This window comes from Gavialis gangeticus, unplaced genomic scaffold, assembly GCF_001723915.1.
Source record: "Gavialis gangeticus isolate Ggan-Ray unplaced genomic scaffold, GavGan_comp1, whole genome shotgun sequence".
In the NCBI taxonomy this organism is placed as follows: domain Eukaryota; kingdom Metazoa; phylum Chordata; order Crocodylia; family Gavialidae; genus Gavialis; species Gavialis gangeticus.
Window position 1 is genome coordinate 219,736,328 of NW_017729032.1, and position 20,441 is coordinate 219,756,768.

At 44.9% G+C, this 20,441-nt stretch overlaps 1 protein-coding gene across 3 annotated transcripts in view; it reads left to right on the forward strand.

Annotated features, from left to right (window-relative positions):
- The window catches only part of GRIK1 (glutamate ionotropic receptor kainate type subunit 1), a 324,503-nt gene that overhangs the window by 288,346 nt on the left and 15,716 nt on the right, over window positions 1–20,441 (forward strand). Inside the window, exons 14-16 of one of the 3 annotated variants that reach the window (XM_019525353.1) lie at window positions 10,818–11,043; window positions 17,127–17,377; window positions 19,232–19,396. In XM_019525353.1, the coding sequence (XP_019380898.1) occupies window positions 10,818–11,043; window positions 17,127–17,377; window positions 19,232–19,381 (627 nt within the window). In that variant the 3' untranslated portion in view covers window positions 19,382–19,396. The remainder of the gene's footprint in view (window positions 1–10,817; window positions 11,044–17,126; window positions 17,378–19,231; window positions 19,397–20,441) is intronic. The other 2 variants (XM_019525352.1, XM_019525354.1) reach the window with 2 other exon arrangements.

Consider the following 20,441-nt stretch of genomic DNA (forward strand, 5'->3'; position numbering starts at 1 on the left):
ATCTGCTCTGTACCAGTGAAATAACTGTGGGCGCATCTACAAGAGACACTTAACTGCACAGGAGCATAGTTTACTGTGCAATAAGCATGCAGATTTACCCATGTGCATGCTTACTGAACAGTAAAAACCCCTAAATGTGAATAAATTTAATACCTGCAAATGCAAATGCAGGTATCACATTTACTTGCAATTCATAATGCACATGCAGACATGACCCGGGAGCAACGTTGCTCCCGGGACAGCCCTACCACTAGGGGGCGAGCCTCAGGCTAGCCCCAGGTCTCTAGGCTCGGAGCCTCTCCTGCCCCAGGGCTGGGCTGCCTCTATGGAAACCCCTGCCTCAGGTCTTTAAAAGGCTGCAAGCACTCAGAGCCCTGGGACACATCAGCAGGGGGCCTTAGGGCACTCCAGGCCCCTCTGTCTCCCTGGGCAGGCCACGGGCCAGCTGCCCCAGCCTGCCTGTACCCTAGCACCGCTGCCTAGCACTACAGTGCTGCTTGGCTGCCAGGCCCACAGGCTGCTCCAAGTTGCTCCAGTCTGCTGCAGCCAGGCCTGCCAGCCTCCAGTCCCAGCTTCTGGCTGCCAGGGCCAGCTCCACCTGCCTGCAGCCCACTGGCTCCAGGTACTGAGGCACAATGCCTCTAGCACATGGCTGTCACTCCCAAGCTGGGTCCCTGCGCTGGGTGCTGCAGGCAGCTGCCTAGGCCCAGAAGCACAGGGACATCCCTATGGCCCAGACGCCCAGAGAGCCAGCACAGGACCCATGATGGTGATGTCCTTGCCAGGACCCACAGCCATACCTGTGCCTGCCATCTGGGGTGCCAACTGGTTGCAGGAGGAGACTAGTGACCTCATGGTGCTATGGGGTGAGGCAGAGGTGCAGCGCCAGTTTGAGCAGGACAGGCACTCCAATGCCCACATCTAGGAGGGTCTCTCAGCCCAGATGGAAGAGCATAGACACAACAATGTGGCAATGCCACATAAAGGTCAAGACCTTGCGGGCACAATGGGTGGCCATCACCAACCACAATCATCAGTTGTGGGGTGCCTGTAAATCCATGCCCTTTTTGCAGCAACTGACAGACATCCTCATGCCCTTTGACCCAGGCTGCAGCCATGCTGTCCACAGAAGCATGGGTGTGCTGCCCAAGCCCCCACCACGGGCTGGCACCTGCAGTGACACATCACTGGGGGAGGGTCCCTTGAGCATCCAGCAGCCCATCCTGCCGAGCTCCCTGGCTACACTCTCCACCAGCAGCTTGGGGAGCTGGGCTAGCACCTGCCATGCCAGCTCCAGAGCCCCAGCCCCAGCCATGACACACAAGCAACCATGACACCACCAGCTGCCAGCAGAACCAGTTCCTCCCCAGTTGTGGGGGGGAGGGGGCAGCCAGGCATCTGCCTGCTGTGCCTTGCCATCTGAGGACAGTGCCCAGAGCCTTATTCCATCACCGACAACCAGGACAGAGCAGAGCTGCCAGCCATGCGAGCCTCAGCCATATGGGGGGGTAAGGCCCACATTGAGGGTAGGGCCCTCCCTGCCCCCCTCCCTGCCTGGCCCATCTGCACTCCCCTGGCCCCAGGTTCTTCCCCAATCCCCACAGCATACAGGGTGGAAATGCAAAACTTTATTGAGCTGCCCATGCCCCCACAGGTAGGAGCAGGCAGGGTGGGAACAGGAATCTCACACACAGAGAAATGTGTTGATGCTGGTGGCGATGTCCTCCTTGGCTGTGGGTAGGGACATGTAGTACCGCCACAGGTAGCCCTTCAGGTGGTAGTGGAGGTCGCAGGTTGGCCCAGGCTTGCCCCCCCATGCGCCATTGGAGCTCAGGATACCATGCCAGTTCTGCCTGGGGCACCAGCACCATCAGCTGCAGCAGGGCATAGTAGGTTGGACAACCTTCAGTCCATGCAAACAGCTCCTCATGAACCACGTGTAATATGCACTCAGGGCACAGTGTCAGTGCATGGCGGGCCTGGCCCTGGGGCACCTACCTGGAGAGGCCCCCTGTGAGGAAGGTAGGGATGCAGGCAGGTCCTTCTCCCAGTCATCTGGGAGCCCAGTGCCCCCTGAGCCCGGGTGCTTTGGGCTTGAGGGGAGCACAGGAGACAGGCTAGCCTGTAGGAAGAGTGGGGAGCAGCAGGGCCTGGACCCATGGCAGCAGGTGCTATCAGGAGCCTGGCCTGTCCCACTGTGGAAGCCAGGGAAGTCAGTGGGGACAGAGGGCTGAGTCGGCAGCCACCTTGGCCCAGGGCTTGCCCAGCTGACTTACCATGGTCCCTGGGCACCCATACATGCCCAACCCCAAAACTGAGGCTGGGTACAAAACAGCCCTGGTACAGAGCATCCTATCTCTGAAATGTTGCAAATTCACACAAACAACTGTTCTCATGGCTCTAAAGGGCCTGCAGGTACATGGCAGGTACAGGTACATGGCAGGTACATGGCTCTAAAGGGCCTGCAGGTACAGGCTGCTCTTGACAGCCAGGATGAAGCCTCAGGGTTTCTGCTACTTGCAGCCAGTGCTGTATGGATGTGCTGGCCTCACCAAAAGAGGACCCTGGACAGAACTGTCTTCCTGGACCACCTGGTCATGGTGTCAGAGGACCAGCTGACAGATACTCAAGCCTGATGGGCAAAGGACATGGCTCACCAGGACAGGTGGCAGGTGGAGGATGTCACCCATGAGGACACATGGAACCTGGCAGACCAGGAGTTCCAGGCACAGCTCCTGATCCTGAGGCGTGAGTGGGTGGAAGCACTGTGGGAGCAGAATGCCATCCTGGCCTGAACAGTGAATGCAATGGATGATGACTACCAGGTGCTGAACACTATTTTGGCCCTGACAGTCACCTTCATGCCGCACACTGCCCAGCCCCTGACCCTAGCCCCACCTGCCCCCTGGCAGCCACCCATCATCCAGTAGCAGGCCCCTGCCTGGGAGGAGGTCCTGTGCTGCATCTAGGAGCCCTTGGCCTGGCATCCCTCCCAGGTCTGGTGCTACGCAGCCCTCCTGCCTGGGCCCAGCCCCACCACTCACCCCAGCTCCACACAGGTGGAGAGCTGGAGCTGCCTTCCGTAGGGCTAGGACCACATGCCAGCCCTGCTGATCCTGGACACTGGCTGCCAGAGGGGCAACCGCTCACACCAGGAGATCACCGGCCACCATTGCCCTGGGGCAAGTTCCCTGTCCATTGCACTCACTATGGTGTGTGCACCTAAGGGGGAATGACCAGGGGCTAGGGTGCCAGCTGCCTATCCCCAGGATCTTCCCCTAGGCCCCCCCACCCCATGACCTCCCACTCCAGGATGGCCCACAAAGGACATCATACATAATTTTCATGGGGAAGAAAGTTTTTTATTGTTGGTGAGATTGCCTTTTGATGAGGGCTGCTGGCAGCTCCAGCTAGAGCCTGAAGTTTCCCCTGGCAGTGGCAGAGGCCCATTCCTGGGCCCCAGGAAGCAGGAACAGATTGATAGCAAAACTGCTTCTGCTTCCCTGCATGTGTAGATGCTTGCCCAGCACCATTTACTCATGAGTAATTTACTCACAAGTAAACTGGTGCCACAGCAAATGCACATGTAAATGCACCCTGTATTATTCAGCTTGCTAAAAAGTCAGAACAAGTTGCCCAAAGTACATTCAAGTTTTGCATTAACTTTTTGTGCCATTAATAACTGAGACTAGCATTTTGCAAACACAAAAATGCTGGATCTTTTTTAGCATCTACACATCTAATGGATACCTAAATACTGCAAAATTTGCCCACAGTTACTAGTGCTAGAAACTGTATATGGTTACACAAATACAAGCAGAAGAAAGCTAGACCTAGTTTCAGTACAAAATGGATATGGATTAGTTGTCAGAGCAAAGATGACATGGTAAAAAATACATGAACAATTTAATTTATTACATTTATATCACTGGCATGCGTATTGCAGCATGAGATCCTAGCAAGATCATAGCTTTATTGTGCTAGGTGCTGTATAAAAGCATAGTGAAGACAGTCTGTGCCCTGAAGACCTTACAACCTAAACCACAGCTGGGCAATTATTTTGGGCAGAGGGTCATTTACTGAGTTTTTGCAAGCCATCAAGGGCTGCATGACAGGCAGCCAGGGGCAGATAAATTTTAATTTTTTAATTTTGTAGGGGCCCCGTGGGCAAGATAGAATAGCCTGGTGGGCCACGTGGGCCACGGGCTGCATTTTGTCCACCCCTGAGTCCTAAACAGACAAAGAAAACAAAAGAAATGGAAGAAAAACAGAATTATGCAGAAGTGAAGTCACTAGCCTATGGTTGCACAATCATACTACTATAGATTATATGTAATGAATAAATTGGACCTTTGGATGTATGAAATATACACTATATACGCCCTGAAGACATGAATCTGTCTCTTATTGCTGTAAAGCACTGTGCATGTATCTGATTAAATAATTTCATGCTTAAAGGCTATTTCAAAAAAATATTAAGGTGGCAAATTCAAAAGCTCAAATGATAGGAAATGTCAGCATTAAGGTTTCCTGTGAGATCTTAATTAGGTCCCCTTGTGTGTGCACCAACAGTCTAAGATAATTGGGTTCAATGTAAGTATACAAGAGGAGACATATGAAAAAGCCTAGCCCTTTTGAGACATGGGACTCCGTGAGATGTGGTTGAACACAGTGGGTTTCCAGGAGGCTGTCTCATGTCAGTCCAGACAGTGGGAAATGGTACCAGGTTTAATGGTCTCTGGGAGCCCCAAATGTTAATGAAAAGTCAGTGGAGACATTTGGATACATCCTTTGACTATGGTGCTATTACAGTTAGGGATTCAGAGGAGCTGACGTCTGGTGGCATGCATCATACTACCATAGACAAATGTCTTGTGAACACCCCTCCAACCCCCACATCCTGCTCCATAGAAGTGGTGCAGTAATTAGAGATGTCAGTCTTGGTCACAGAAATAAAATCAAGGTAGCAATGAGACTAGATCTTCATGCAGCAACCCCTAGTCCCTTATGAGTTTAGTTCTGAGTGGCTGCATCAACACAAGATGCTTACTGTGCAGCAGACTAATTTGCTGCAAAGTAAAGCATCACCATTTACACGTGCATGGCAATTAGGGCACAGTAGACTCATTTACTGCACTGCCGGATAGTCCCATCAGATATAAGTGGCATCTGGCAGCGCATTAAATTACTGCACTTAAATGCATGTGTATACAGTGACATCAGGATTAATTTACTCCAGCTCAGTTTAAGTATATTCAATTGCATTTAATTGCATGCATAAACATGTCCACTGGGTTGAACCCAAAAAAGAGCAGAATGGCTTTTTAAAGTTTTAAAGTCTTTTAAAATTTTATCTGTAGAATAGTTCTATCTATTTGCTAAGTATTCCTTGTATTTAAAACAGGAAATGCTGGTAGCACCACTACTCTTTTTTTAAACCAACACAAACGTTTTGGAAGCAGATTCTCTGTATTTTGTTTCTTGCCTGTTTTTGCTAGCTTTGAGGCAGTCTGTACTATGGCGTTCTCAAACCTATGGATCCTGGAGTCACAGACTTCTAAGCAGCCCATCTCTGTTGGGAGCAGAGAAGAAAGCCATCAGAGAGTTAGATAGAGTCTGAAATGTGCTGGAGTTCCATTGGAATGTTGGCAGATTTAATTCTCTCTATAATATATATCAGTCTTGCCAGATTTTCAAATTCTGATGACAACTTGTCATTTGAATTCTGACCAGCTCTGTTTCTAGTAATTCGATTGATTGTTTTGTTTTCTTGCTCTTTTTTGGCTCATTTATCAGAATGGATTTTAGTAGATGTCACAATATGAAGTTTGCCAAATTCTGCCTTCTAGTGAGCATATACAGCTCCTCTGAAATCACAAAGAGCCCTTCATCAGCATCCAAAGGGCAGAATTTAGCATTTCACCTTTAGTGTAGAAATGGGAATTAGCAAGGCAGAAAGTTAAATCCATTCTTTCAATCTTATTTGAATACAGAATACATGATTCCAATAAGCTTGATAAACTGGTCTCAAACTCGCCTATAAATATTACTGGATCAGTTTGAAAGACTGTAAAATGGCATGTACAACTTAACCTTCTTAAAAGGTTAGCCATGTTCTATGATGTGACAAGCTTAAGTGTAGAATTAGAAGAAAACAGAACTGCCAAACTTCAAAGGTAAAGAAATTTCTTATAACAGTTTAACAGATGCACAGTGGTTCTCAGGTGGGGTGCTGTGAGAACCTGCCAGGTTGCTGTGACAGTGATGCCAGTGACACTGCTGCAGGGTGAAATTGCCCTGCACACCTTCGTTTTCAGGAGGCACGTGGGGCTCAAATGAGAAGGAGCTGCAGCACAGGTGCCGCCACACATCTGCCTGTATTACATTATATAACCCCTGATCTGGTGATGTAGACACTGGGGTAAGCCGCTGGACGGTCAAGAGTTTGAGGCCATAGAAGAAACACTCAGGGTGCAGCCACATTACCTTGCAATGAATCTGCAAATTCTGCTAAATGCCTTGTCACAAGGACATGAGAAAGGAAAGGGATTACATTATACAGATGCACCACTTCTATTTTAGCTGCTTCTTGCTTCTAGGCACAAGCCAAACCCAGAAGAGCTAAAACAGCTAAAACATTTCATTATGCAGGCAGGCATAGGCGACATGTAGGTGGACCACAGGGGGGCACGTGCCTCCTCTGAGATTGGTCCTCACTGGCTGGGGAGTGGGGATTGATGGCCAGTGCCTCCCCTGAGATTATGCGGGTGCCGAGAAAACCGCCAGCGGCACTTCCGGGTTTGCTGCCAGCACTTTTGGTTTGCCACCAGTGGCAATCGGACACTGGGGGACACCCCCCGCTCCAGTCAGTGATCGGCCACTGTTACCCCCCCAAGGATCAGGAGGCACTAGTTACCTATGCAGGCAGGCGCACTGGTTCTGCTGCAGCTCTCCTCAGTTTGGCTCCATTGTGCTTCCTGAACACAGAGATATGCAGGCCAATTTCACCCCAAGGGCTTAAGGGCTTTAATCATGGCTTCCAGCTGTCCCCATCTTTGACACCCATGCAGGTGTCATTCAATTCAATTTCATGGGAACCCTGCCAGCCCAACCAATGAACTTGGCCTCTCAGGGATTAAAGCCTTGTTTGGGCTTCAGCCTTCCTGGCCCTGGACCTTTTTCTCGAGCTGAGACACCCCCCAGCCCTGGCCCACTAGCTTGGACTCCACCTACTTAGTCTCAGCCCTCGCCTCCTGCCCTGCCCAGAGCAGGTCTTACAACACAGAGCATCCCACACATCTCAATGTGTGGCCTGCAAACTGCCCCCAAAGCCACAGCCCACTCCTCTGATTAAACTAAATGCAAACACTAGCAAACCACCATAAACTAAAAAGTTTGAACCCCACTTCAGTCTGGGTCTTTAAGTTGTTGTATTGCTTTGCCCCCTGCCAGCTTTGTGGACACCTGTTTATGTTGGCAACTTCTTTTCCCAATGTCTGCAGGCAGACATTCTTCTCTTCCCAGAGGTCTGTGCCCTTCTGCCCTTGCCAGCCCGGGGCCCAGGGTTTATACCCCCAGGCTCTGCCTCTTCTGCTGAGATGTTTCCCTGTTTGGCCACAGGTATGCCTCCTTGGCTCCTGCAGCAGCCTGTGTCTAGCAGTCAGCTTTGTCCTGCTGCCCCTCCTTTAAAGTAGCATGAGCCCTTGCTTCCTGCTATTGGCAAATATAATATAATTATAACAATCTAATCAACTAATAACTAATGAACATTGTGATTATGTTTATATTATAATATTCAGAATACGTTTATATTATTTTAATAGGATGCTGCAAATTTTGAAGAGTTGTGGAGGGGTGCCTTGAATCTAAAAAGGCTGAGACCCTCTGAGCTAGGTAGTCTAGACGTTGTATCAATTCCTTATAGTATGATAATAATAACCATAAACTAGCTGAGTATAGGGACCAAAAATAATAGTCATAATGATATTATAACATTATATTCAAATGAAGGAAATGAGACTGTATTATCTTAATCTGTAACAACCTACATAGAAACTGTAGATAAGATCATGAGTCCAAGTTTGGAAGAGGCCCCAAGAACAGTACTAAAACATTTAAGATGCCGTTGGAATAACTCTGGAAACAGTTGCCAAAATAATGCACCAGCTAATTCTGCTAAAATGTCACCTGGCACTCAGTGTCATTGAGTGAAACATGAAACAATATACAAAAAATATTTTTGATGTAGCCAGAGATTCCTAACAGAGGTATCCATAAGTACTAGGGCTGTGCAAACCTTTGGGTGGTAATTCGGTTTGGAGGAGATTCGGCCTGATTCGGTGGCTGAATCTCCGAATCCAAATTGAATCAAGGGACCAATTTAAAGGTCCGAATCAATTCAAAGCTCTCTGAATCTTCAGAAAAAATTTGGAGTGTTTTGATGATTCAGGCAGTCCCTGGTGGCTGCAGCAGGGAGCTGCAGCAGACTGCTGGTAAGTACTAGGGGTGAGGAAGGGAGAGGGGACCATGGGGGGAACCCTGCCAGCCCCCCAATCCCTGCCTGCTTCCCCAGCCCCCCCCTCCCCATGGCTGCTCCCGCCTGCTCCAGCCCCTGGTGCTTTAAAAAAAGCCCCAGTGCTCACCAGGTGCTACTGGGAGTGGGAGCGATCCCTGCTGCCCCCACAGTCCCATGCTGAATGGGGGGCTATTCACAAGCCCCTGACCCCCCTCACTCCCCCAGGCCCTCCACACATGCCCCGCCTGGGCCAGCTCCGGCCCTTTAAGAAAAAAAAATGAGAAAAGCCCCAGGACACCACTCCTGCAGTGGCTTCGGGGCTCATGCAGAGCTTCTCATGTGGCGTGGGGCAGTGTAAGAATGTTAGTACAAAACCAATACTTTGAGGGTAGATTGGCACTTTAACCCAGAAGCACATGTTAAGGCAATGTCTCACTGCTTCAGGTTTGCTCCAGGAGGGATTGCATTTAAGAAGGTTCAGTGCCTCTGGTCTTCAGTAAAATGTGCCCACTTTAATATCCTCAAGAGTTGTGAAATGTGCTCCTCTGCACTGTGCCAAGTTGCCGGGGGGGGAGGGGGGGGAGAGGTAAAGCAACCAGTCCATTTTTTTTTCTTTTCTTTTCCTTGTCCCTTCAGGGGAGTTAAGAAGGGAGCAATCCCTGTGCTCCCTCAGGATAAGTAATATGATTGGTCTGGATCTTGTTAAGATATAGCATAGAGAAGAATATTACATTTCTTCCATTCTCCCAGGGAGGAGCTGGGTCCAGCCCTTTATATTATTACTAAGGTGAAGTTACGTGACAGTAAAGTTACTTCACAGTGCAAGACCTGAAGCTTATACATGAGCAAGGTTAGGGCCACATACCCACTACCACTGAAGTCAACCACAAAGTTTCCCATGAGTTCAGGGACAGAGATTGTAATCTTAAAATGAATTGTGGTGAAAGGGAGAAGTAAAAATATATCAGGCCACCTTGGCTTTTTAAGTTTCTGCTTCCATCTCCTGGTTTTTCAAAGCTGACATCTCCTGACTTCACTTCAAAGCACATCATTTTTAGTTAAAGATATCAATGCAATGCGTTTCAATTCGGACAAGTGCAGGGTGCTGCACTTGGGCAGTAGGAACCAGCAGCACACTTACACAATGGGGAACTCCCTACTTGAGAGCACGGAGGCAGAAAGAGATCTTGGAGTCATTATTGACTCCAAGATGAACATGGGCCGACAATGCGAGGTCATGGTTGGCAGGGCTAACCGGACCTTGTCGTGCATCCACAGGTGCATCTCGAGTAGAGCCAAGGAGGTGATCCTCCCCCTCTACGCGACGCTGGTCAGGCCACAGCTGGAGTATTGTGTCCAGTTCTGTGCGCCCCATTTCAAGAGGGATGTGGACAACATGGAGAGGGTCCAGAGGAGGGCCACCCGCATGATCCGGGGACAACAGGGCAGACCCTACAGTGAGAGACTGCGGGACCTGAACCTATTCAGCCTCCACAAGAGAAGGCTGAGGGGGGACCTGGTGACCGTCTATAAACTCACTAGGGGGGACCAGAAGGGTTTGGGGGAGACGCTGTTTCCCCTAGCGCCCGCTGGCATAACAAGGAGTAATGGGCACAAGTTGATGGAGAGGAGGTATAGATTGGACATCCGCAAGAACTACTTCACAGTTAGGGCGGCTAGGAGCTGGAACCAACTTCCAAGGGAAGTGGTGCTGGCCCCTACCCTGGGGGTCTTTAAGAAGAGGCTGGATGCCTACCTGGCTGGACTCATTTGAGTCCCGTTTTTGTTTGGGGGTTTTGTTGTTCTCCCGCCCTGGCGGGGGGTCGGGCTAGAAGATCTACTTGGTCCCTTCCGACCCTAAATCTATGAAACTATAAGAGCCAGTAGCTTGTTTGGAACTCTATGTTCTACAACTGCCCTTGCCAGAAATAATTGTCCCCCAAAACAAGAGTGTCCAAACACTTTGGTTAGTTGGGCTGTACATTCACTGTAATCTATGCAATGTTTTAGACCTCATCCGAAAGAACTACACAGATTACATGTCAACACTGAAATTGCTGGCACCACTGGGACAAGAGGAAGCAAGATACCAGTTCACAGCCCACCACCCAGTGGAGAAGGAAATGGAAAGAACGTGGGAGGAAATGCTCTTTTCTGAGATTCTAAGTGCTGTGGGAAGCAATGGGATATCCATTCCATTCCAGCAGTATTATTGGCACAATCCACAGCACAGGAGTTGAGGAATGTTTTGCAAGCACAGTTTGGCAACTGCCATCTTTCTATCCTCATTTTCCCTCCTCAGAAATCCAAAATATCGACTTACGAGAAAATGTGGGCGTTCATGAGCAGCAGGCAGCAGACTGCATTGGTGAAGAACAATGATGAGGGAATCCAGCGTGTGCTCACAACTGACTATGCCCTGCTGATGGAATCGACCAGCATAGAATACGTGACGCAGAGAAACTGCAATCTCACTCAGATTGGAGGACTCATTGATTCCAAAGGCTACGGTGTTGGAACTCCTATTGGTAAGTCACATGGAAGTATAATTAGCGGTGAGCAGACTTCAAGAGGTACAGTGTAGATAATCATCAAGAAGTCTAGATACCTATTAGAAGGTTTGCCTAATATATGGGCACCCCTTCCCACCAAAATATTTTCCAGGAGCTGCCATTTTTCCAGTATGCCTTCTTATCAAAGATCCAGCAATGGTGTTCTTCTGAAGAGGCAAGAGGGTGACTATTTTTTTGTATAAACAAGTGCAATATCTAAGGACTGAAATATAGCTTTAGGAAGCAGTCAGATAGTCTGCGGCTCCTCTGGATGAAGATCCCATTCATAAGTGATTGGGAGTCTTACTCCAGCCTTGACTATTGCAAAAATGCACCAGTGAAACTCAGATTACACTAAGAAAGTAAGGGCTGCTTATGGATAATTAGTGGAGTCATAATAAATGTTACAACTAATCCTTGCCCTTCTCAGAAAGCTCCAGGAAAGGAGGGAGGAATGATCTTTCAGTATATACGTCATTGTGTGCTTCATAGGCAATTACTACATTTTGTAATGCAACATATAGCTCTATAAGCCACCAATGCAAGGTTGTGAGCCTACGTTGAGAGTCTCAATGTTTTGAGTAGGGTACATTATAAAACCAGTACCCTTACTCCTGCTCATCAGCATCTGCTTTTTCATTGCCTTTTCTTGCTATTCCTAGTGTTCTTTTGGATGTTGCTAATCATTCAAATTCAGATAACGTTCTTGTTTTCCTCCTAAAGTTGGGTTCTTCTGCAAAAAGTGTTGTGTGGCTAGTGCCTTTTCTAAATTAAACTCCTTCCCTGCCCTGTTCAAACATGCAGTCATCATACAAAGGCCTCCTGTCAGCATAATTCCATTGACTTCAGTGGAATTAGCTACTGATTTACACTGATATTGTGGATAAAAGCTTTTGGCCCACTGAACTGTTCCTGGGCAACCTCCAAGAGAGGCAGAACATTGCACTCCAGCAACTTAAACTCTGCTTCATTATGCTATTGTGCACTTTAGCCAGTATTTCATATAGACGATATTTTACATATATATATTTTTATTGCTTGTGTGAGAACAGTCTTCTCCCTCTCCAGAAAATGATACAAAAGTTTAAAAGCCCCCAAAATAAAGATAAATGCATGGCAAAGAGTTTCATAGCTGTTATAAAGATGCCACACTTTAAACCAAGAACAATGAACAGGAACAGATGGTAATCCTCAGAGACTGCATCCATTGGAAATACAGCTGTGCAATATATTTGTAAGATGTTTCTTGTATGTTGAACATGCTTTTTTTAGAAAGATAGGTTAGGATTCAGTGAGGTTATATATATATATATATATATATATATAAAATCCCCAACCATCTTGAGATAAACCATGTCAATGTAATAGAATAAATTTAAAAAATGTAAAAAGTGTAAATATATTCATAAACAAGTTAAGCTGCAGAGACCCTTCCACTACACAGATAAAAGGGCTCTGTGGTCTTGTAGGATACAAAACAATCAGATTATAGTATTTTAAGCAAAATTGATTGTACTTTCTCAATATTTGAGGGACACATTTTCAGCCAAAGCTGTACTCTTGTCTCCACTTGTGCATTCAGAAGAGTGCGCATGAACTTAAATGCCTACACTTTGCAGGAGAACACACATGCCTGTGCACTGCAAAAATTCTAATGAATGCACGAAGTCTAAGCACAGCCCTGTCCTCAGACAAATAGAAAAGAGGATTTTAAAAAAAGAATCCTTACATCTATCCAGGGACTTGCCTGATCTTTAACACCTTAGTATATGAGCAACCACCATATGTTAAAAATGACAGTGTTTATCTCTCTTTCTCTGTCTATCTACCTTTCCTATCACAAAGACAGAGGGTTACTGGGGTTTTTGGTGTTGTGATTCCATTTGTGTTTTTTATGAATGCACGAGACATGAGGGAGTGGTTTTTTGCACATAGATCTCATTCAAAAACAGCCAAACTGCTGCTTTACTGCTGTTTTTTCCGTAGTGCTAATCACCTGCTTAGTGCATTCTGAACATTCTAGTAGAACATATGTAGATCTAAATAAAAATCTATATGCAAAAAGGCACCTTGGGAGGGATACAGTTGGAGAAAGAAATGCCGTTACATGCATAAAGCCAGCAGTAATTCTACTATTACTTCCGCTGGTGCTGATGTGCTAGCAATCCTAATCCTAGTACTATTATCAGTTATTTCATAGGTAGATAAGCAAGTAGGTGAAGGTATTTAATGACCTCAGAACACTAACACCATAAATAAAATAAAATATGATCTATTCAAAGAGGTGTTACTCTTTATTTATTTTTACTGTGTTGCAAGAATAACAGGACTAATCCAATGTTCTATGTACACTTGACAAATTATAAAAGTACGCCTATAAATTACCTCCCAAGATCAACTCTGATGCCCCCCACAGGCAACACAGACATAATGAAAGGCAGTCAATATGGCAAGTAGAATGTTAGGAATTAAGACGAGAATTGAAAACAAAAGACAAAATTTCATCATGTCACTATAAATCCATGGTGAGCCCACCATGGACTATGTGTAGTTCTGGTCCCCCCAACTCCAAAAGGCCATAAGGTAAGTAGAAAAGTTAAAAAGCAACAAGCATGTTCAGGACATGGAGAGGCTTCCATATAAGGAGAGACTAAATACGCTAGGACTGTCAGTTTAGAAAAAAGACAGAGGGAAGATATGATAGAAGTCTGTAAAATCCTAAAGTATGGAGAAGGTAATTAGGATTCTACTATTGCTCACAAAACCAGAACTAGGGGACATACAAAGAAATTACTGGAAAACTGGTTTAAAATTTTAAAAATGCAGTTCTTTTTCACATCATGTAATTAACTTATGGGACCTCACTGCCACAGGATGTTGTAGAGACAGATAATTTAGCCAAGTTCAAAAGAGGATTAGGCAAATACATGCAGGATTGTGAGTATTAAACATGATAAATAGGACTGCAAGTTCCAAATTAGGAGTTTCTAGGCCTATGAATGGTGGAAGCTGTAAGGGAAGAGAGCCTGGGACAGATCAGTCTGGATAGGCCCTGAACAAATACTCTTTCCCTTACCATTCCTAGTCTGTGAGACACAGGATATTAGCTAGATTAAAAGAATTAATGTGCTCACTCCACTGTCCAAGCCAGCCTCGCCCAGCACCTACCTCCTAACAAGCAAGAAGATGTAATAACTTTGACTATTATAGGGACTGGAATGCCTCCTAAAGATCAGGAAGTTTCAATGTTTCCCCAAAAGCCAAACTTGCACTGATAACAGTACCTGGAAGAAGAGAATACCTTTGTTTGTTTGCTTGTGTTTCTCTTTGCTAATTTTCTCTTTTCTAATTCAATGTTCTAATTAATCTTTTCTCTTTTCTAATTCAATACATATAAACAAGCTATTCTTACAGAAGGCATAGTTTTGTTTCTTTCAATGCAGACTATCCAAAGTAATGGCTGACTGCTGGTTACCCAGATGGACTTTGCATAATCTGACACATGTCTCTTGGCATCTGTGGTCACAGCATGTCTGCCTGATGGCAGCAAAATGTGCTCTGAAAAATAGCTGGATTTTGGCACTGCAAATGAGCAATTGGAATGTTTCTTGTGTTGTTTCTCCCTAGATAATCTGCACGTTAAAAGGCAAAGGAAAGCTAAGAAGGAAATTTGTATTTATGTTACTGTTATTTTTTTTATACTTTTCTGTATAGCAACAATGTGAGGCTGATGGTACAGAGAAAATGGAGACACAGGGGCAAACTTCCAGGAGCAGTTAGATTCTAAGGCCCTGGCAGATGTTATACTTAAGACATGATTAACCAATTAATTGCAATTTAAGTAGTAACCCGGCTACATGTTTATGCAATTAATGGGGTGATAACACAAGGAATAAGCCACAACATTATTATACAAAATGTGCATAATAATTTTGTGGCTAGTTCCCATCACACCTTAAACTGAATGTGTGGCCAGGCTGATCAGCTGACTGAGGCTCCCAGTCTCATGGGTGCATTGGAGCCCTTGACTCCAATGAACTTTCAAAGCTGGGAGCCCAGACCAACTGACTAGCTTGTTACTTGCCAATCCAAGAGGAGCCTGGAATCATGATTCCCTGCACCAGCAATACGGCTTGATTGGGATTTGATCTGCAATCCCACAGTCATGCCTCCTGCCATGCATGTGTAGCACTGGCAGGAGGTACAATTGTTGGGACTGTAGATCAGATCCCACTGCATCTTTAACTGAATGTCAGCCAGGGGCCTAATGTACCAAGAAGCACCTAGTGAGATTTTTTAAAGTACCTAGCTCTTTAAGGCATCTAAATAACTTTGAAATTGTCTCCTATAATCTCTGCTTTAAAAAAAAGGTAGTCTGTTTTAATTTGTAATTCAAGGCACATTTGTGGAACCATTACTCAGAGAAGATGCCTTCTGTGATAAAGCCAGTAGGTACAGTAGTCGATAGCTAGCTCAGTAGCTAGCTACCCAACCAGGGTGCCACAGTGCCCAGGGGTTCTGCAAGATCCTTTTGAGGGTGCTGAATATTCGTATTAGCACTGTTAGATATGCAAATGTATACATGAGTCACACAATAAATCTAGAAATTTCAAATAGGAATCCATAGCATCAAAAACATTTTGACCTGTTGTAGTCTTTCTGAGTTCTCTCCATAGTCAAAAATGAGTCCAAGTTAAGAAGTGGTGTTTTTCAAGGCGAGGTTGAGAACCACTTAGCTGCCTGCATCCAAAAAGAACTGGACAAGAGTGGAGTTCTTCCAACCTCTAAATATAATGCCGAAAGTCCAAACGTGGTAGGAAATTAGGGCACATACGCCTCTAACTTTTCAAGCCAACCTTTCCGCCAACTGTCTCCCTGCTGGTATTTTATAATCCCTGCCCTCTAAGGATATTTGTGTTTGCTGCCAATTAGCCTTGTCCATGGTTGCCAGAAGTTACTCCTGCTGATCTATTAAGACTAATTGCAGGGTTGCCAGCAGTATCTTGGGGGCGGGGGGGGGGGGGTTAACCCTTTGTTTGCCTGTTGGCCAGGCATTGTGCTGGATCATCCACCCAGTCAAATTAGAATGTGCTTTGTTATGCACTACCAGCAGAGTATCAGTGATGTAGTAAGCAGCCCAAAGAAAAGCTTGAATTAATTTGTTTTTTAAAGCCACAGTTTGGCCAAATTTTACAGGATGCAAATTAAATATGGAACCAGTTGCTGCTCTCATAACAATGCAGATGGAGTGAAGTCAATAAAGCATGCACAGGTAAACTGAGGACAGAATTTATTCGACTCACTGCAGTTTTGGTATGATGGAAAAAGCAAGCAGATACTGAGACAAATCAAACAGATTTAAAGTGAGGGGTCTAGGACCATATCTAATGTCAAACTGAGAAACTAAGAAATTATATTGGGAGGAAAAGATAGCTAGCTAGGAACAGAAATTGCATTTAGTCCAGGAAGGTTGTGCCTGTGTTTGTCCCAGAATAGAAATGTCCCAGGACTGGCATGTACATACATCACCTTTCAATCAGGGTTTAGTGGCTGAATACACTGCCGCTTTTCTACCATTGAATCAATGATGCAATCCTGGGACAACCATTCAGACACTCTTTGTAATGTCTTGGAACTAACTCTTAGCACTTTTTATCCATTAACCTTTTTTAGGGTTTCTCCTGGGACAACAGACATAGATATCTGAATGATTGCACTTTATCCCAGAAAAAAATTGTTTCTCTCAGGACAAATACAATGTGTGTTAGGCAGAATCTACCATTGGCAATTACAAAAATCCTAGTGGATTCCCAAAATGAATAACTAGAGTGGAGAGGAGCCATTTCTTTTTCAGCCACTAGTGCAAATTTCACAAGCTAATGCTATCCCCCTGTTCCAACTTAAAACACCAGTTTTGCTCAGGTTATGATCTAGCTGGGAATCACCCACATCATTATTAAAACTCACTTGGCTCTCAAATGTCAGCAGTAGATTCCCTCCCTGCACTCACTCTCCTGCAGCAAACACTAAAAGGTCTTATTCTTGCTCTTGCTCCACAGGGTCTCCTTATAGAGACAAAATTACCATTGCCATTCTCCAGCTACAGGAGGAGGGGAAACTGCACATGATGAAGGAAAAGTGGTGGCGGGGCAATGGCTGCCCTGAGGAGGACAGCAAAGAGGCCAGTGCTCTCGGGGTTGAGAATATTGGGGGCATCTTTATAGTGCTTGCTGCAGGGCTTGTTCTTTCAGTGTTTGTAGCCATTGGAGAATTTATATATAAATCAAGGAAAAACAGCGATATTGAACAGGTGAGTCGTCTGTTTCTAGCTTGTATTTGTTTTAGGGCCAAAGTATTCAAGTATATAGGAGGCTGTATTGTTAAGAGTCTTTGTGTTGGATTCCAGCCCCTGTGTTGTTGAACCCTTGCCATGTTTTCCTGGCACCAAAGACATATAATTTATTAATGAGAAGAGAGAAGTACCTCATTCTCAATCCAATTAGTGCTGTTTAGTATGACTGTGCAGAACCTTCAAGTGCAGTTAATTCCTTGAACAGTTGTTGTTTGATCTTAAGACTTCAAACATAAATTGACTCGGAAGGGAGCAAAACATAAAACCAGAGCTCTCTCTGTGGCCTTAGCATCATCACTTTGAATAACGGCAGCAATTTACTTGTTCTAACTCCACAAATGTAATTCTCTCTCGCAGCGTGAAGTATTCCTTCAGAGCCAGGTATCTGTATGTCCCACATTGAAGTGCAAATTTTAAAGTGTGGAGCAACTTTAAAGAGTGATAGGAGTCACAGAACAGGATTTAAGGCCAAAGTGATTCCTGGTGTAACACTGCTGAAGTGTTAGAAAGATAAAAGAGGAAAGAAATACAATTTGTGGGTATTGTGGCCACCGGGGAAATAAATTGTGCAATTAAAATTGAGTATTGATACCAGATTAATACCATATCAATATGTTTGAGACCAAGACAAGGCAGCAAAAGTACTAGTAAGTGTATTCGTGAACTCCTCTTCAGCTACCTCTGCTTTGTCCCTCTGATAATCATCCCTGGTTCATGTGTTGAAGTCCTGACCTGTGTAGGCAGAGTTCTGGGCCAGCTCAGACCCCTGTTTCCTTCAGTGGCACTTCACACAGCATCAGACTGCGGGACTGGGACCACTGAGAGGGATACCAGTTCTTTGCCTGTACCTTGGACAGCAGGTCAATAGCTAACAATAAAGTCAGTGGAGCTGCATCAGTCTGTCTTTCCTGATACAGGCCCAGTCTCACTATGCAGTAGCTTAGGCCTGGATCTTGTAAGCTTCATGTCAGCAGACTTCCATATCTGAGCAAACACCCACTCAATGTAAATGACACCACATAGAGACCCAGGATGTTATATATGTAAAGCAATTCACAGGACAGGGTCTTGGTAAGCAAGACATCCTTGAGAAGCAAAGACCAAAAAGAATCTAAGACAATACATATTGGCAAGATCTTAGCTGGGTTTTATTCACAATTCTCTTGCTAGTCTTTTTCTAAAAAAATATAGGTAATACAGTTAATTAAAGTGCTTAGTACAATTGCTAGTGAGATGACAGTGTGGTATTTGTAGAAAAATCACTAAGGCAGATGTGCAAGACAATATATTTCTGACCTCATAATTAAAATAGACAAAAACTTTAGCATCACCAGGTGACTATTAATTTACTTGGCTATAGTTTGGGTGAATAAGAGTGCATCGCTGACAGAAACCTGATAAAAGTTCAGCTGATGTGGAAATCCTACCACTGTATCACAGCAACATGTAATTGACTACAGTCAGTCTCATCATAATGAAAGTCTTCAACTGCATTACAGTAAAGTGGCAATATCACTGTAGGAAGTGATTTTGTAAAAAGAATACAGACAGTTTCATTATAACTTCCTATTTTCTACAAGGTTTTGTCTTCTCATAGGGCTCCAAGAAGCTTAGACAGAAGATGCTGCATAACGTGCAACGTTTATTATCATACAGCAAATCTAAAGTGTGCATTGTATACAATCGGTGACTTTTCTGTTTCCATAAGATAATCTTTTTTATTTCAATATAGTTTGTGTTTCATTTCCATGTTCTTTTATTTTGCTTATTTATTTTCTCCTTTATTTTGTCTCCATTTTTCTTGCATGCAAGGCCTTTTGTTTCTTTTATGGACTACAATGTAAGCAAACCCATCCATCCAACTCCACTTCTGGAACCACCTTATCTACGGAGTTAGACTGTGGAAAATTAATCCGAGAGGAGCGAGGCATTCGAACACAGCCCTCCATTCACACTGTATAGTCAGGACAGAAACAGGTGTGTCCTAGAGAAAGCATTCATCTCAAAAGAGCACGATAGGCAAGCTTTTGACCTTATGTAGATTATAAATGGTTTTGAAGCCCATCTACTACAGTATGAGCTAAGATCCTGGTATGCATCTCCAGGAACCTAAGAATTTGAGCATTTACAACAGGGGTGGGCAATTATTTGGGCTGGAGGGCCACTTAGGGAGTTTTGGTGAGCTGTTGTGGGCCAGGTCAGCACTCCACCCTTGCCGCACCAGGTCAGTATAGTTGGAACCCCAGTTACACAGTTTAGAGTTACACTGATTCATGTATACACACTTTATATAACATTGACCATGTTTCAGCTTACGCAATACCCTGCTTCAAGTTTACACTGTTTGTGGTAGAGCGGTTGTTAGTTTGGAGTCTGCTTACATAGTGTTAGCATCACTAGTCGTCTCCTCCAAGATCATCCATCATTTTTGGTTACATTAACCCCTGAATATTTGTGAAAACGGCATCAAAGAAAGCTTTTGATATTGTGCCCAAAAGAGCATATAAGTCTACACCCTGGCCCAGAAAATAGAAATCCTTGATAAATTAAGAGATGGCAATAGTACTGCGTTGATTACTCACCAATACAGTTTAAGTGAATCGACTGTTTGTACCATTAAAAAAAGTGAGCAAAAAATTAGAGACTGTGTGAAAACAACAACCTCTGTGAGTTTCAGAGTGTCATTGGTGACAAACACTCCTCATTTAGATAAGGTTGAGAAACTCCTTAATCTTTGGATCAAGGAAATGACCAATACAAAAGGAGCAGCTGTCAACGGCACAGGAATTAGGACTAAAGCTTTGGCTCTGTATGAGCATGTAGCTGGGAGTAAAGGTTTAATAAGGCTATTAATTCCATTATTTTGTGTTCAAATGTCCTTTTGTTATAAGATAAAGTTAGCAAATATTGGTCCCAGGTCCCTATCCCCCTGTTTTCCATTGACTTAATGCCTTGAGTTACACAGTTGAAAGTTACACGGTGTTTTCAGGAATGTATTCCCAGCATAATTCAGGGTTCGACT